The sequence below is a fragment of the Vidua macroura genome, chromosome Z (genome assembly GCF_024509145.1).
Source record: "Vidua macroura isolate BioBank_ID:100142 chromosome Z, ASM2450914v1, whole genome shotgun sequence".
Classification (NCBI taxonomy): domain Eukaryota; kingdom Metazoa; phylum Chordata; class Aves; order Passeriformes; family Viduidae; genus Vidua; species Vidua macroura.
In genome coordinates this window covers 27,255,287-27,273,504 of record NC_071611.1, presented here as the reverse complement: position 1 = coordinate 27,273,504, position 18,218 = coordinate 27,255,287, and the positions used below count along the sequence as shown (strand labels likewise).

Sequence of the window (18,218 nt, the reverse complement as noted above, 5' to 3'; positions counted from 1 at the left end):
ACTACTTCATTACCTGAGTATTTTTATGTTCTGTGAGGCAGAAGGGATAAATTGAGTTTCTAAAATTCTTATTTGCTTTTAAGTAACTTTGTTGCTGAAAGCTGTAAATGCATTGTGTCCAAGACCACACAGAACACATTGTTCTGGTCTAGTGAAAGAAAAGACACCAGCTTTCAGTCCATTCAGAAATGGGTGCGGTTTGTAATAATTTCTGTAACATGCATACTGGTTCTGTGGCCGAGTGTGTTTCTTATTTGTTTTATAATCCCCAGCCTGTTCCTTCCCAATGGTTCTTAACTCATGTACATCAGGAGTTTGTTAGGTGTTGAAAATTGTTTTCTTTCAATGTAACAAGAAAATGTTTCAGTAACTATTTTTAAACAGGAAAATATTTTGAGTATTACAGGATAGTTTTGTCCTATGGAAGGGTAAGTATCTGAAAGTTTTAACCTTTAGACAGACTAGGATATGATAATTCTGTAATCTATCTGGATGTCCAGTGTTGTTCAAAATATTACAAGATGCCCTTCCTAGTCTTCAGTTTTTATGGATTTCCTGTAGGCTCCATACCTTCAGAATCTGCCAGATCCATGCAGATTTTTTCATGTTCAAGGGAGCATAAAATGGCACTAGAGGTTTACACTTAGGTGTTTGAAATACTTCCCTACTTCTACAGGGACCTCAGAGTCATCACTAGGTTCTATCAGTCCATTCACAGTAGCACAAGTTTTTATCACACAACTGATTATAAATTACAGCTTACCTTTGAAGGAGTCTAAGGTGTCTAAACAGCCTTTGCAGACTGTTTAGTACTTGAAAGGAAATTATTATTTATGGAGTGGGGGATCTGGTCCCTTTATTATTTATCTCTTCAACTCCTTTTGGCTTAATAAGGCAAACTTGTCAAAGTTCGCTTGTGCCCTCTAAAGCCTCTCTCCAGCCAGGCTGCATGTTATGTTGGTTACACTTTACTGTCTCAAGTGTTTTTATCATGTGATATTGTGCCTTTTTTTAAGACCACTAACAATTCTTGTCAAGCTTTATCTCTATGACAAGCCTGAATCATATTCAAGGACTTGCAGTTGTGGAGAAGATGAATACTTCTAGTAGCATGTGTCTGTTAACAAGTGTGATTGGTTGAGGTCTGCTCTTCTGTCAGAAACTTCTCACAGCTAACCTACTGAGTAACAACAGGTCTGTTCTGGTGTTCTGAGACTCATCTATAAAACATGTGGAAGGATTTAGGTAGGCATGTTCACATACAGCATCAAAATTTCAGGTCTGTCTTATGTAACGCATTAATACTTTAAGTAGCAAACCATTCATAGATTATCCACCATTTTCCCTTTTCAAAGAAACTATTCTATATACAGCAGGTGAATACTGACCTTGGTGGGCTAAACCAGTTTTTGGTATTGCTGTCAGGTTCACCAAATAGTGACTAATACCAAAATTCTTCTTACTTTCAAAATCTAGCTTATCCAAAACTCACTTGAGAACAGTTCTTGCAAATATTAGAAAGGTCTCTGGAAGATAGTGATAGACATAGTTTGCCAAAGATTTTGCTACAGGCATCAAAAGAAAGCTGTGAGTATTCTATATAAAACTGAGGAGAGAAACTGAAATTTGTAACTTCAAATCATTTATACCTAACCAAGGAATACAAATATTTGAATCATTTTTTTCAATACAAGATGGAGTTAAGGCTGGCAAAGTGGGAAGATACAGTGTATTCATGCTTTGGATATCACTGAAGCTTTGTTTTAACTCAGTATGTGGTTGTGTGAAGCTCTGTTTGGAGGGAATTGTAGAATTCACATAATATATGTACAGATGTAGTATTTTACCCTAAATGGAAGTCACATTCTCAACTTTTATGCCATATTAAATGTAACTTCTAGAAAAATCTCAGTTAAATGTTAGCTTATTTACTTAGTGACTTTAAACAAAGGCTAATGGAATTTGCTATCTGTCAGATTCTTCGTTTAAGCTGTTAATACTTCATGAAGATGTCCCTGAATTGTATGTCTGGAATAACATAAAAAATAATTATGCTTGTTCTTCCACACTAAAATACTCACTTCTCTGCTGTGAATAAATCGTAGTAGATGGGGAAGGCACAGAGTCTATTTGCAAATTGTAGTCTGGAATACTATGGTCTCAGTTTTTAATAATTTTATTCTCCCAGGGTTCTGAACTTTTTAGTCATTTTGCAATTTAGAAAAGCTGTTAACTGCACAATTTAATCGTGCTACTACAAACGTTAAGTGTATTTAATGTGGTTTAACTAACTACTGCCACTCTTCTGTTCTGTTCTCTGTTTACCACCTAGTGCTTTTGAATCCTAGTTCTAGTGATCCTATGACCACAGGGTCAGACAAATCATTTTACTAGTCTTGGTGAAAATAAAACATACTTCCAAAAAAGCAAACAAAACAACAAACTTCTGTTGGACTGTTTGATCTTAAATCAACTGTGAAACTGCATCTAAAGGGATTGAAATGACAACAGAAAGCGTTGGAATATTTGAATATAGTCCCAGAATGCTCATGCTATCTATCCATTGTCAAAAAGGATCAGAGGATTTGTTTTCTTTCTGATAAAGTTGCTAAGATATACTGGTTATCATCAGTTCGAGTTCTAATTAGGTATCTGTGAAAGTAAAATTTGAGTGTCACCCATATTTAGCATTTCTTCAGGGATGTGTGAAGAAGCATATTCCACAGTCTAGTGTAGTCCACTATAGACAGTGGAAGTTGGAGAATAAGTGCATAGGAAATAATCTGTCAGTTGTTGATTCAATAGTTAATTAATTAATTAGTTAAAGGGTTAAATTAATAATTAAAACAGAAAAACTTTCATCTCCCAGAGTAAGAGTCCTACTTTCAGTCCTCTGCTGGCAGGAAAAATATTAATGTTAATAGCATTTATATTTCCATTATACCCTACTCATGCCTTCTTTTTCTGATTGAAGTTCAAGATTTAGGCCTCGTATCAATGTAATGCTACTCTGGTTGCTTTTCTTTTCCAGAACACCATAACACTATTGTTGAGCATGGAGGCACTTTCTAAGATCTCTGCACAAGGCTTTCCCCTTTTGTTAGAACCAAGAGGCTTTGCTTGTGCTTGCCCCCTTGAGGCTGGTTCTATGCCACTTGAGAAGAGAATTACTGCTTGTCCCAATCTCTTTCCTACAGGCTTCAGTACTTGTACAGCAAGGTTTATCTGGGGACAGAGCAACAATTCAGCTGGATGTCTTAAGATGAGGTTTTGGCTTGGTGGTCTGAATTGTTGGTGATAATTTATTGTGTCTGAGTTCAGTTTCAGATTTTCTGGCTAGGCTTGAAATGAGTGAAGAGAATCCTAGAATTGTGTTCTATCTAGAAATAAGCCAGGCAGTGATAGCAAAAATTATAAGAATAACCTAGTGCATGCCAAAACAGACTTGCTTACTCAGGTAAATTTTCTGAGCTACTTGAAAGAAATGTAGAAAAGGCAGATAAAATATTCTGTGGGCAGGTGAGAGATGTTTCACAGTCAATAGTCTTCATTCTCAATTTACCAGATGCCTGCTGAAAATACAGTATAGTGGAGAGGAACCAGTCCAGGAGGTTCCTGGAAGATAATGCCCTGACACAGCTGGTCAGGATGTCAACAAGGTAGTGCACCCTACTGGAACTGTTGTTTTTTGAGCAGAGGAGGACTGGTGGGTGATGGGATATGATGGTTGGAGACTCTCTGGGCAACTGTGATGACAAAATGACAGAGCTTTTCATTGTCAGAGAAGTAAGAAGGTGCTCCAGCGAAACTGCAGGGGGAAAAAGTATTAAGGATGAGGAGAAGACTGAGGTGCCTTTTCTGAAGTGAAGAGGGCAGTAATTGTAAAACCAATTGTTCTCAAGGTACCCAGCCCCTGATCTGTAAGACAGACAGAAGGAGGAGGAGAATGAAGTCCCCATGATCCAATGGGAAATAGAGTGCTACACCACTTACCCCACAAGTCTGTGGGGCACATAGCATCCACCCATGGGTGCTGAAGAAGCCAGAGCCTGAGCCACATTCCATCATTTAGCAACAGTCCTGCTTAACCATGAAGATCTCAGTTCATTGGAGGTTGGCAAATATGACACCCATCTACACAAGGGTTCAAGGGAGGATCTGGGGAACTGTCAGGTTTCTCAGCTTGACCTCAGTGGTGAGCAAGGATATGGATGGAGCAGGTCGTCCTGAATGCTGTTATGTGGCAGATGTGGGGAAACCTGAGGATCAGGCCTAGCCAGCGTGGCTTTGTGAAAGGCAAGTCCTGCTTGACAAACCCAAGCTCCTAGTATAATAGGATAGCCCACTTAGTAGATGAGGGAAGGCCCTTGAATGTTGTCAAACTGGACTTTAGTAAAGCCTTTGAAAACATTTTCCACTGCATTATCCTGGAGAAACTGGCAGCCCATGGCTTGGATGCTTTGCTGGTTGAAAGAGTTGCTGGAGGGCCAAGCCCAGAGAGGAGTGGTGGTGTATGGAGTTATATCCAGCTGGTGGCTGGTCCCCTGTGCTATTCCATAGGACTCACTACTGAGGCCAGTCCTGTTTAATGTCTTCATTGATGACCTGGACAAGAGGATCGAGTGCACTCTCAGACAGTTCACAGATGACACCAAGCTGGGTGGGAGTGCTGATGTGCTGGAGGGCAGGAAGGCTCTGCAGAGGCATCTGGGCAGGCTGGATCATGGGCTGAGGCCAGTGGTGTGAGGTTCAACAAGGCCCAGTGCTGGGTCCTGCCCCTGGGTCACAACAACCCCAGGCAGCTCCACAGGCCGGGGCAGAGTGGCTGGAAAGGACCTGGGAGTGCTGGTGACAGCAGCTGAACATGAGCCAGGGTGGGCCCAGGTGGCCAAGAAGGCCAATGGCATCCTGGCCTGGATCAGCAATGGTGTGGCCAGCAGGACCAGGACAGGGATTGTCCCCCGTACTGGGCACTGGTGAGGCCACACCTGGAATCCTGCATCCGGCTCTGGGCCCCTCATGATAGAAAAGACATTGATGTCCTGGAATGAGTCCAGAGAAGGGCAAACAGCTGGTGAAGCGTCTGGAACATGACTCCTGTGAGGAGTGGCTGGGAGAAAAGGAGGCAATAACCTGAAAGGAAGTTGTAGCTGGGTGAGGGTCAAGCAACATGACAGGAGGATATGGCTTCAAGTTGCACCAGGGGAGATTTAGATTGGATATTAGAAATAATTATTTTCAGTGAAGGTTGTCAAGCACTGGAATGGGCTGCCTGGGGAAAGGGTAGAGTCAACACCCCTAGAGATATTTAAAGAACTTGTAGACATGGCACTTCAGGACATGGTTTTGTGGTGAACTTGGCAGTGCTTGGTTAACCATTGGACTATATGAGCTGAAAGGTCTTTTCCAAACCAAAAAATACTATGATTCTGAACTTTCCCTTGTATCTTTTTGGCATTGAATATAGTCAGTAGGTCAGCTTGAGGCTTCAAGGGGTTTTTTTGTGATTAAGTGTTTTCACATTGTCTGGTAACTGTTCTCCATGTGTGGGATTATTGATAGAATTTGAAATAACAATTCTTGTACACCAAGGAGCTGCAGGTTTTTAACTTAGTCTTCTGACTCTTTTGCATAATACTTTGCTTTCCTATCCATCACAATGTGCAAATCGTGCAGTATTACATGTCCTCTTTGTCTTAGTGGGTCCTTATGACTACAGATTCTAAACAATTAGGAGTTCATCAACTTGATTTTGATGAATTTCAGTTTATTATAATAATTTCCCTGTCATCATTGTATTGTCATCATCCTTTGTCTGGAATATAATTATTTCCTACCAGAACTTAGCAGATCTGAGAAAATAGTAATATTCTAAAATTACAATAAAATATGTGATTATGAGAAGATCATCTTAATACTTCTGCTCTTGGGGTATGAAGACGGACCTTAATCAGATTTAAAATAAAAGTGTTTTCATAAGGGGCATGTGCTGCTTTTTATTGGAACTCTGCTCCTTCAAGTATGTTCCAAACAAACAATTCTTAAAAAAAAAAAAGTCAGAAATGTGAGCGCTCAACCTGTTTCTTTATAACAGTTATTAATGAGTTAAATACTGTTTCAAACTCAATATTCCTGTTGAATTCAATAGTACTGATCTGCATGTCTGTTAGCAGTCAAGGCAAGGATATTGAAGACTGAATCAATGAAGATTGAATTATCCTCCTCCTGTTAGAGGAAGCTTCTTTAGTGCAGGTTGTGATGCACTGGGATGGGGAAATTTCCTTTCACATTGTCCTATAGGCAAGGGAGGAATTCAGTTACCACTGGAATAGCATCCTGGGTTTTTAGTTTAGAATGTGACTGCCACAAAGAATTGTGGGAAGAGAAGTAAGGAAATTAAAATACTTCAGTTGCTATTGCATAAAATATCTACGAGTTTGCTAGGCATCCTGTAAAACACTGAGAGCAAAATTGGCATCAAGTAATGAAACTTCCCTTCATATTTCTTAGTTTAAAAAAAAATTTCAATGTCTGTCCAAATTGTAATTAAAACCAGAATAAAATTATGGTTTTAATTCATTGTCACTTCTTTCCTCCCTCCCCCTGTCCATATACCTCTACTGAAGACCTTTTTATGGGTTCTTCCACTACACCTGAATTTTGACCAAGGCATGCAGCCTTTCCAAGTTTTCTGAAAACCTATATCTTATTTTAATTTCTAGGTGTTTTCCACAAATGCCAATTTTGGATCATAGGCTTTAAGTCCAAAAAATACCTAAAATAGTTTGTTGAATAATAGCAAAGATATCTCATATGTCAGTACAAGTTATTTTTAAGGAAAGTTTGTATATATTGTTAATCTGTTTTTCATGTCAGTTCATCTACTCTTTGGAGCAAATGGGTAGAAAAGCCAAAACCTATTTTTAAAAAACATATAAATCTTGCATGAAACTGGGTGCTGTATGTTACTTCCTTAATGAATAAAACCTGTTGATTCAAATATTCTGTATATGTCCTTGTCGTTTTGTCTTTTGATAGGTTGATGAAGTGGTGGATGAATATAGTGAAAATAATTTCTATGAATCTGATGAAGAACAGAAAGAAAAGGATCAGAAACTGAAAACCATCTATACTATGGACCCGGATCACAGGCTGCTGTTACGAAATACAAAGCCTCTGCTTCAAAGCCGAAATGCTGCTGTATGACAAAATCCTTTTTGATTAAAATGTTAAATCACAAATAATCTAATTTTAAAATTTTTTTTAAAATTAAAGAGTAAAATCTACACCTCCTTAGGACTGATGAAAATACCCTTTAGTAACTCTAGGAGAAGTGTGATGGATCTATTTTGAATTTAACTTAGCTTGTAAGCGAAACACCTAAACTGATTGTGGTATGTGCTCCAAATAATACAGACAAACAAAATACTAGAAAAAAAAAAGAGAGCATTTGAATCCAACTTACATAGCATGTGATGGCTCTACCAGAGGTAGCTCTCAATGCTAAAACTCTCAACAGTTAGGATAGCACAAACTGGTACAATTTATTGGTACAGTTTATTGGTACAGATCTACAAAGAAAATCATACTTGTTATTGATTCATTGATTTGTTCTTTCTTTTGAGTCTTGCATTTTAAAAGTAGACAATTATACACCACATTTCTAGAGCTGTTGCTCTGGCAGGGTTCCAGGATAGATATGACATTATAAGTATGGTATGCTAGATTATTTCCATGAGATTTTAAAATACAGGTAACTTTTTAAAACTGGAAAAAGCCATGCTCACGGTGAATCATTGTGATGTTAATCAGATCACAGAATATTTACTTTGTAATTTGAGATTGTCCTGTTAATCAGGACTAGATGTATTTTGAGAGAAGTCATCCAGTGATAATGAATATTCATATCATTGCAAAAACAGTTAGTCCACCATGATTAAGTCACCTTGCCACCTATTCTTAATAAGCTAAATAGATCAGGATATATTTCTCCATTGAAACATACTTTGAGATTCCAACTCATGTCTTGCTCTTTTCAAAATAATTTTTGATCTGGCAGCCCAGCAGACTTTGGAAACAAGTTGATTAAATTTTTACAACTCTTTGCTAAAAATCACTGTTCAGTGTCTGTGATGTTTCTTAATTTCATGTAAAGAACAAGTATGTTTGATATGTTTGCCATCCCACTTCACTGAGAGGTTCAGCTAGTTATTGCCCTCATTCCATAAATAATTTTCTTTATTAAATATGGTATTTATTCTCACACGATCTTTAACTTTCTGGTATAAAGTTAACTGAGATGTTAAAGTGCATTTTGGAAGGTGTTACTGAAATTATGCTACTTTGAATTACTATTACAGAGGGAGTTATTCATACTATTCACAGAATTTACCTACAATTAATTTAATTAGTGGCTTTCCATATGACATTATGTTTTTTGTCAGCAGTAAAAGATGCTTGTGGTATATTGCTAAAAATCTTAAAGTTATTTCCTGGCTTTAGATATTTTTAATTGCTTTGTATTGTTGAATAATAATTTTTCTTTCATTGGTACTAGGATTTAAGATACCAAGTGAAGTATTACTATGAGGGCTTTATTTGGAGTCTCTATGATTTGTTATGTTTGAAACAGAGAGTTGATCATGACTTGTAGGAAAGGTTGTGACATGACACTCGATAGCATAAAGATCATATTTTGTCTTTTATTTATGAGAAAATCTGAGAAGAAAAAAACAGGTTTTAAGTTGCTTATGTCTCAGTCTTCTGAATTTTGTTAGCCTGGATATTGGTATACACCCCTGTAGCTTTTACTTTCTGTTGGATTTGATACTTTAAAATTTTCCAGCAAAGACAGCTGTTGTTTTATAAATTGCATAACAGAATAATAGAATGAAAGATTTTGAGTGGAAACTAGATAAAAGGTGATACTGAACCTGTGGTAATAAAGGAAAAGCACATTAGAAAAAGAATATTTCTTCATTACTTTGTACAGCTCATGTTATCAATACTGATTTATCAAGGATGATATCACTATGTTTGTGATTTAAATTACCTAATGCTTCTTCTCTTTGTACCTATTTCTATGACCTTCTATTTATTATATTATACAGTAAATACTGGGAGAAAGTAAAGGTACTTAATTAGTAAAAATATATTTATTCCAATGTTCGTCCTCAGTTTGCTTTGCTGATTTCAAAGACCACAGGTATGCACTTTGCTTTTGAAGAAGAGTGAGCTGGTAGTCCTGCAGGTCTGAAGCAAATGTGGTAGATATGAATGATGATTTGAAGTTAACATGCTGTCTGAATGTTCTTCCTTTAGGTGGTAATGGCAGTTGCACAGCTTTACTGGCATTTGGCACCAAAATCTGAAGCTGGTATTGTTTCTAAGTCATTGGTGCGTTTACTCCGCAGTAATAGGTAGGTCAAGTCCATACTTCACATCACTGTGTGTACTTTTTTGTGCATATTTGTTTAGCCGTAGTTATAAGAATGTAACTATTACAAAATTAATTTAATTTTGAAATTGTCCTGTAATACTCATTTTCACTCAACAAATGAGGATCACTAAAAGTTATTCCATCATTTTTGATGTCCTGTCCAGGGATCATTGGTTATTGTGTTTCATTTGTATGACTTTTGTTCTGACAAGAACATGGCTGCCTAGTTAGTATTTAAATGGAGTCAGTACTAACTGGTTTGTTTAATACCTTGATGCTTTTTGAATTATTGGAAATTTAGTTCTGTTGATTTCCTTACTGTCCTGCTAAGCACTAAAGAAGTCTTCTGATGTATATTTTATTTTCCTGCACTGTAACACAAATCTCAAAATGGGTGAGTTTAGAAGGGATCACTGGATATTGTCTAGTCCAACTTCCCTACTCAGGGAGGGTCTCCTGAAGCACAGTACTCAAGACTGTGTCCAGTCAGCTTTTGGGTATCTCAGGGGAAGGAGACAACATATGTGTTAAAATTGATATTGCCACTTGATAGTGCTGTATCTTCTGTGTTTCCTTAATCCTTGGATGGTTTTTAAAGACCAAGTTTATATTTAATTCAGAACGTTCTGATTTGACTTAATCATCTTCAATAGTATTTTGTCTGTTTTTCTATGAAAGGTCTTGTCAGCTACATTTCATCAGAATGTTTGTGCTGTTTTTTCATTTGTATTTCATAGTTTTTGTGCCATAGTAGTGTGCCAATATTTGCTGCACAGAAGTGGTTTTCTTCCCTATTCAGTTTCTAGATTTTGAACTTCCATGTCTTTGTATGAAAAACCTTGAAGGGTTTACATGAGACAATATTAAGTGTTTTTAGAATAACTTTTTAACTAAAAATGGTATTTTTGGCTGGAACTTTGCTGTGAGAATAATTTACTTTTTAAATCAGTTTTGTCAAACGGACACAAAGGCTTTTAAAAAAACATCACTTTTGTGTGTCTGGCAAGATTACTCATCCTAGAGATATCTTAACTTTTGTAAGCCCTGCCATCAAAGGGTTGTTTCTCTGTAAAAGTTCCACAGCTCAATAACTCTATTGTTTAAAAGTTGGTAAAGAAGCAAAATGGGACTTGTTAGTGTATTCATTCTTTTACTTCAGATAAGAATGAATCACTATTGGTTTTGTGTTTGGCTTTATAGTACAGTATGCTTCCCATTCTCTTTATGTGAAGATGAGTAAAGTGCCTAAAGCAATTGGCAGATAATGTATAAACTCGTAATCATAGGTTGAAATGATCATTTGTATGTTGTTTATTGTTTGTTTATACTCAGTTTTCATTAAAAGAAAAGTTACTTCTTTCCTGTGTCTCAACTAGTACCTTAAATGACACTAGTCTTCTGATTTTTCTGTCTTTTCTGTTACCATTCTGGGTGAAACACTTCTGCTTTTAGAACCACTTCGAAATAAGCATTTGCTGTTTGCCCTTGAAGTTATTTGCCTGTGGCCTTCAAATTAGTGTCAACTAAGCTATAATCTAGTTAGGGTGAGAGTGCCCGAAAGGGCATCTCATAGCAATTTCCAGTCTGATTTCATCATGTGTAGCTGACTATTGCCATGCACCTATGTAAGAATTGCATAAAATTGGTTTAAAAGATCTTAAGTATTTCTCTATTATCACTTTTCTTTGTAAGCAACAGCTGTAATTACCTTAGGGCTATTAGACAGTTTTGAGTAAGAGGAGGTAATAGGTATGATGATTTCTCTGTTAGGATGAGATTTGTAGCATGCAAGGATTTGAGCACTCATGGTTCAGAAAAATTGTGTATAAGTTATTACCTAGTTTTTAATAATTGGTAACACAAAGTCTGCACTTTAAAAGTTTCAGACTAGTATCCAGATTTCTTTTTGCTCACTCATGTCGAGGCTTTTAAACTCATACATTAATGATGAGAATGCCTTTTCCAAACATGTTTAATATTTTTGTATTATATTATTGTCTATGTATTGCAAGGTTTATTACATAAAAGTGTTCGTTTTTTATAGATGTATATGTCTGCCAGTGTATACCCTTGAGTCACAGGAGATCCTGGATTTTTAGAAAAATTCTTAAGAGAAAAATGTCATAGTGTTTCTTGCTAATTGTGCAAGGATTAACTGTTCTTGTAATTAATGCAGTTATTTCAACTCTGCAGATAAAGCTTGTATATTTTTGTTCTCAGCTATGTCATCCTGAAATACTTATTTCAAGAAGGTGGATGAAATGTAAGGATTTTGTAAGCTATTTCCATTATATTAAAATGATAAATGTAATTCTGGCTTGAATAAATACCTACGGCCTACAAAAGGCACCATTGCACTGGTGTCAGTGAATATTTTTGTGTATTGGAATTTTAAAAAATGAGAGCCTGATTCATCATGCGTCTCTCTTCCTGTGAATCAAATGATGAAGCTGGCAGTTGGCAATAAGCTTTGCCTTCTATGTTTGTGCCAAAACAAATGGATAACTACCTTGCTGTTCAATAGAATTGAACTTTCTTTGCCATGTTGAATTATTCTATGTATCAGTAATTTTGTGGAATGACTCTTATTTTTCTTTTCTAGAGAGGTGCAGTATATTGTTCTGCAAAATATTGCCACTATGTCAATTCAGAGAAAGGTATACCCTATTTAGAATTTTTTAAATCACACTGTATATGAAACACAGGAGAGTACTTAAATATATTCTGATTTTCAGGGTATGTTTGAACCTTATCTGAAGAGTTTCTATGTTAGATCAACTGATCCAACTATGATCAAAACACTCAAGGTGAGTTTATTAAAGGCAATTTTTTCTGTATAGTGCTGTACGAAAGCAGGTTGCAACAGAAAGGTAAAATGTTTTTCACTGATATGACACAGGTCATTCTATGCTGTTTCTTTATCTCACTAAGAAGTATGGAGGCCTTTAGTTAAGTCCACAAGGGGCCTTCAGGCTTGTCAAGCTGTCTGAAAGTTCCTGTTACGGTGTTGCAGGTAGAAGAATGGCTATATTTTCCACTAGAGCTTTTAGGATCTTTCAGTGGTAGAGAGCATTGTATTTTTTTTTTCAACCAAGTATTCTAACATTGAGAGTTTGACTATTTCATGGGAGGAAAAGAGTCTTTAATACTGTTAGCTTAAAAAGAGTTTAAATCTGTTCCTCTGTACAAAATGGGGCAGTGTTTGAGTCCCAAATTTTCTTTGAAGTCAGCATTTGACAGGAGAAGTACTTTAGGCTTTCCTCAAGGCCACATCTAAATGCATGTTTCCAGCTGTTGTCTTGTTGCTTTCTCTGTAGTATTTCTTTAACAAATGTGAAATCCTTGACAAAACAATGGCTGAAAAAGTGTCTACTATTATGTGCCTTTTCTCTTGTTTTGATTTAGATTGTAATCGGCTCTTATGTTTAGGTGTGGAAGGTAGTTTTCTGAAAGAAGCAATATTTTTTCCTTATCTTTGTTTTACATGCATATTGCACTTATATGTGCAAGAGTGGTGAAGTACAAGATGGCTATGCCAAAGCTATCATGTTTACATACAAAATAAATACATATTTGTATTTTATACCAACAATAAGACATAAGTAAATTTGAGGCAGTTGGAAGCAAAAAGATATTATCTACATTTTAGGAATATTGTGAGGAATGCCTTATTGTTATCCGAGAATAGTCAGTTGAAAAATAATAGAAAGTTGATGCATTTAAATTCCTATATTAATTGATAATATCTTGGAGAAGAGATGGAGAAGTAGAAATTGTGGTTTTCCTTTCATTGTTTCATTTGTTTCATGATGGCTGAAAAATTTAGAAGGTCGTAAACTTTAACATAGGTAAAAAAATCTTGTGGTTTTCTCCCTCTTCTACTTCTGTAGTTCAAGCCTACCTATTTCAAAATAGAATGGTGAGACCCATGGCTGTAATTAATTTGTAGGAGAACCCTTGAATTTATCTCCTGTGCTGTATGGATTTCTGGGATTTTATTTTCCAACATCAGGTTTGCTTTTTAAATCACTGGTTAGCATTGAGCTTGTATTTTCATAGTAACCTATTTTAATCACAAATTCTCAGTTATAATTAGTTGTCATCATCTCAGAGTCTATAGTTTTCTGAACAGTTAAGGTTTTTTCCCTATTACGAGCGTTACTTTGCAGACATGTTTTAATTTTTTTTTCTGTTTTATTAATCAGTCTTCTAGTATTTGGAACTCTTACACAGCTTTTCTTAGTCAGCCTTTGTCTCCATATCCCTGCAAACTGTAGCATCAGTTGAAAACTTTGTCACCTATCTTCTCCTTACTTTCACAGTTCATATGTGAAAAAGGCCAGTGAAGATATTTGTGATGTTCCATTGATAGCCCCCCTCTACTATAAAGTAATCTCCTTTTCTCTTGCATGTTTTTCTTTTTCATTTATCCTCTTACTTCCTATGTTATTCTAGATACATATCTTTAAGAGCCTTTGTGATATGTCTTAAGAAATTCTTTTGAAGTACAGGTAGACTGTATCATTTGAGTATCATTTTCTGGATGCCTCCAAGTCAAAAAATACCGACATATTTCCAAGGCATGACTTCCCCTTGGAGAGACGAGGTTGTGTTTTCAGTTCACTTCAAAGTTGAAATAGCCTGGAAGCATAGCATCTTAACAATATATGCCAAGTATTATATATCATCCTTTTGTTCACCAGGAACAAAGAGGAGGGCTTCCAGGATCTGATGTTATTGGTGTTGAATAAGATCTGAGGAATCTCATATATGCAAATGTTTCATTCCTGAGTTGAAAGGTCTTTTATTACAGTTCATCTGAATATAATGGGCAATTTATTTCTCCCCTGATGCAGTTGTGACTTCCGTTATTTCTTCTTACACTGTTGTGTGGTTTCTGTATGCTAAGGCCTGTTGTATAACATTGGAAAGCTGACAGAAGTATTTCAAGCCCATTTGATATGCAATGAAACACTAAATCTCGGGCTCATAAAAAATGCGTCACTGAAACCCAGAGTCCTGCTTTGTAAACTTTGCAAGTACTTGCAAGGAAAATATGCCTTCTGAGCACAATGGTGTTACCAGTTTGTACTGATATCTGGTATACTCTGTTGAATTCTGAGTGGTATTTTTAATATATATGTTTCATATACAATAAAAGTATAGTGTACATGTGGTACTGTTTATAATATTTTATTTTAACTTTTGACAATATGACTGGGGTTTTTTTCTTGTAGCTTGAAATCATGACAAATTTAGCAAACGAAGCCAACATATCAACTCTGCTTCGAGAATTTCAGGTTTGTGCAAAAGTGTATTCTTTCTGTATTTATGATCTCTTTTTCCATTGTCAGATATTTCTCCAAGGCTTACATTTTTCAAGTTTAAGTATTTTCAAGGATGAAATATTCCAAATATGGAAATTAAAGCATCTCATACCATAGTGGATAAAGGAGCTATTTATATATGGAAAGGAATCCAAATATTTTGTTTCTCACTCTCCTTCCTGCTACCAAAACAAACAAACAGACAGACAAACAAACAAAACAAACAAAACAAAAAAAAAAAAAAAAAACAACCAAAAAAAAAGGTACAAAAGTTATGAGAAAAATTAATTTTAGCAGTATTTGGCCATTAGGATTTGTTGCCAAACCTCATTTCCATAAGTCATTTGATGAAAGTGTGTTTATTGTGTCCAATATCTTTATGTATCAGCAAGATCTTCTGCCTATATTGTGAAACAGTATCTGTCCTTTCTTCCCTCTTTGTTTGTGACATCTATTTGCATTGCTTCAGTTCTCTGGCTGGATTTCTGTGAAAGGTACTGTTTCTCAGGCAGGTAGGTTATTCATAGTTTCACAGATGCTCCTAGTTAAATGAACTGAAACCTCTCTGAAGAGAGAGCTCATCAACTCCTCCAGCCTTGCACAGAAACTAATGGCTGTTTTTGGGTAAGTACCCCCTGCCCCAAGCTTTCGTGAAATCAGAGGTTTGCATGGCCATGGGTGACCAAAGCTTGCAAGAAACATGTCTTCTACAAGTGACAATGAGGTGAAAAATTACAGCTTCTAATGTGCATTGTAGCTAAGCTTAGTTTATTATACAGTATGTTTGCCTCATGAGAGTAATATGGTAAGTCTTTGTCTGACAAGAGTTATATATTGACTAACAAAAATCCTGTTTCTTTAGACTTACGTGAAAAGCCAAGACAAGCAGTTTGCTGCAGCTACGATTCAAGCTATAGGCAGATGCGCAACTAACATCACCGAAGTGACTGACACGTGCCTTAATGGCCTCGTCTGTTTGCTGTCCAACAGGGATGGTAAGCTGAAGTTGTTTTTGTTTTCTGGGTAGCTGATAGCATGAAACATTTTCTTAGAGAGAACCACACAGCAGGTCACGTCAAGAAGTGAGAGTTGACTTCTTAAGAATTTGGCTGACAGCTGGATAAAAATCCTGCACTTCCAAAGGCTCTGATATTCACTGAGTAGTTATTTTCTCTTCTGACAGAAAAATTAATTTGTTGTGTTCCTCAATTACATGTTTACCTACTTTTTCTTAAAGTGCTGTGATTATTAAAATGTACTGTTTTGATTATCATAGGTAGCAATAGTTAGTTACAAGTTAAGTTGCATCAAAGCAGTTAGCCTGTAGAGGGTGCTGAAAGCTTGGAATTTTTTTTTGTAGTGCATGAATGCCTAAATGAAAATATGTATTAAATAGTTTTAGGATAAATGGCCCCAAATTTGGTTTTGTATAGAGTACAAAACCAAATTTGCCTTCTGTTATTTTTGGGTAGCCAAACAAAGTTTCAAATCATTAGGGAACACAACAAGGAGCAGATAAAATCAAAGAGGGTATAGCAGCACAGTAAGTCAATACCTAATAATATTGTATTTCCTTACTACTTAACAATGAATATGGCAGAGTCTTATTTCTTAAGAAGTCAGTAATATGTGTTAATAAATAATGTCAGGAAGGAGCAAAAGCATAATTGCGGCGTGTCCTGGAGTAGTTCCGATAGTTCAAAGAACTAGTGATGTGCTGGTGCTCTTGGCTTTGAAAAGCAGCATTAATGCCTCTGTATATCTCCTGGACATATTTTTCATGGTAATCATGAGAAGGCCTTTATTAGGGACATCATTTTGGCAGCACATATTTGGCAAGTGACCCACTAATGCACATAGAGCTTTCTCTTATTTGTTTTATGAACTGAGTTGTCATTCTCAACCACCTCATCTTGTATCAGAAATTCTTGAGTGGCCTCAGGGTATATCTTTGTATTTTTAATACATGTGACTTTCATTTCTTAGTGCTGTAGATCTTATTTCTGTTTAAGCCTTCCTGATTATCAACTGCATTTAAAATATCTTTCCGTATCATGTTACAAAGCCATGTATGCTCAGTGCACCTTCTTGTATTATTTTCAGCAACAACCATAGTAGAAATGCAAGGTTCAAAGGTTGTTCTTGATTTTGCCTGATTCTTCTAGCAATCTTCCTCTGAGTAGGCTTCCTTCAGCATGTACAAATCTCCATATTTCTTATGTTTTAAATAAATAATAAAATTGTCACTTAAGAATACAGATTTTGTTACTTAACAATCTGTTTTCTTGCTTTATTTTTGTTTTTTGCTAAAAAGGACTCAAGACAAGAGGAAAAAGTTTTTTTTTCCTTTTAGCATAGATTGTCAGTCTAATATTTTCTTCAGAGTGATTCAATATGTATATATAAGTATATATTTATATACACACATATATGCATGTGCATGTATACAAAGGTCTGTCTCAACAAGATCAGTTTCTTGTCTGTTTCTAAGTAGTTGTCTAGCAAATAAAATTATCTTCTTGTGCTTACTGCAAAGGATATATTGAAAATCTTCTAAACCTGGCATCTGGCAAATTGCTTTACCATAGCTGCAGTGTCTTTATTCCTTCTTTGAAGGAATAAATAGAAGGAATGAATAGAATGGCATCATTTACATGGTACCTTTCCCCAGGTCGCTGGAAATTACTGATAGTCACAGTTTACTGAACGTAAGAGTTTTGGCATGGTGAGATAATAAAAAAAAGATTTAGCATAGTGTATGAGAATAGCTTTACGAGTCTTGGTTAATCTTGCTTTCCCCCAACCATTACTGTTAAAGTATGTAAGCAATCTGTTTGCTCTGCTGCTTCTTTCGTGGTCATTTGAAGCCTGGAAGTAGTTCTGCTGCTTTGTGTAGCATGAAGCACAAGCTGGTAGGTCCAGCAGGTTTTGAGATCTGTGACAGCAATGTCAGCTGTGCTTTCTCAGTACTATTTTCTTATTACGAAGAATTCACGTGAGTGGAAAAGAGAGGTGCTCATACTAATTTTACCAAACCATAACAGAATCCTGAAGTACAAGCTTGTGGGAAAAGTGCCTTCTGATTCCATGTGCTTATTAACTGTAGATACAACCCAACACTCAGAATATGTTGGCTATATCTGTCACAAGAGCTTTACATTTAGTCATTCTGCAACTTGGGTGATAAGAGGCAGGACATTGTTCCAGAAACAAGGATATCAATAACTGCTCTTGAAATTTTCTTTGCATGTTTAGAAGTGACTTAAAGTCAGATTTTTCTTGCTCAGGAAAGCTGTGGTATGTGGGAAAAAAAAACTGGACAACATTTGAACTGCAGAAGCACAACAGATTCTAGAAATCTCAGTGATGAGACACCTTAATGAATGATTATCACAAGCTAAACTTGACTGACTCCTAAGAGACTGTCTTTGTAAAGCTATGTTGAGGGCTGA

At 36.2% G+C, this 18,218-nt stretch overlaps 1 protein-coding gene across 4 annotated transcripts in view; it reads left to right on the top strand.

The window, feature by feature from the left end:
- AP3B1 (adaptor related protein complex 3 subunit beta 1) overlaps positions 1-18,218 on the top strand; it is a 153,988-nt gene that overhangs the window by 49,367 nt on the left and 86,403 nt on the right. For all 4 annotated transcript variants that reach the window (XM_054002572.1, XM_054002571.1, XM_054002573.1 and 1 more), the window contains exons 8-13: positions 7,039-7,200; positions 9,322-9,419; positions 12,042-12,096; positions 12,175-12,246; positions 14,677-14,739; positions 15,629-15,761. In XM_054002572.1, coding sequence (XP_053858547.1) covers positions 7,039-7,200; positions 9,322-9,419; positions 12,042-12,096; positions 12,175-12,246; positions 14,677-14,739; positions 15,629-15,761 — 583 coding nt within the window. The remainder of the gene's footprint in view (positions 1-7,038; positions 7,201-9,321; positions 9,420-12,041; positions 12,097-12,174; positions 12,247-14,676; positions 14,740-15,628; positions 15,762-18,218) is intronic.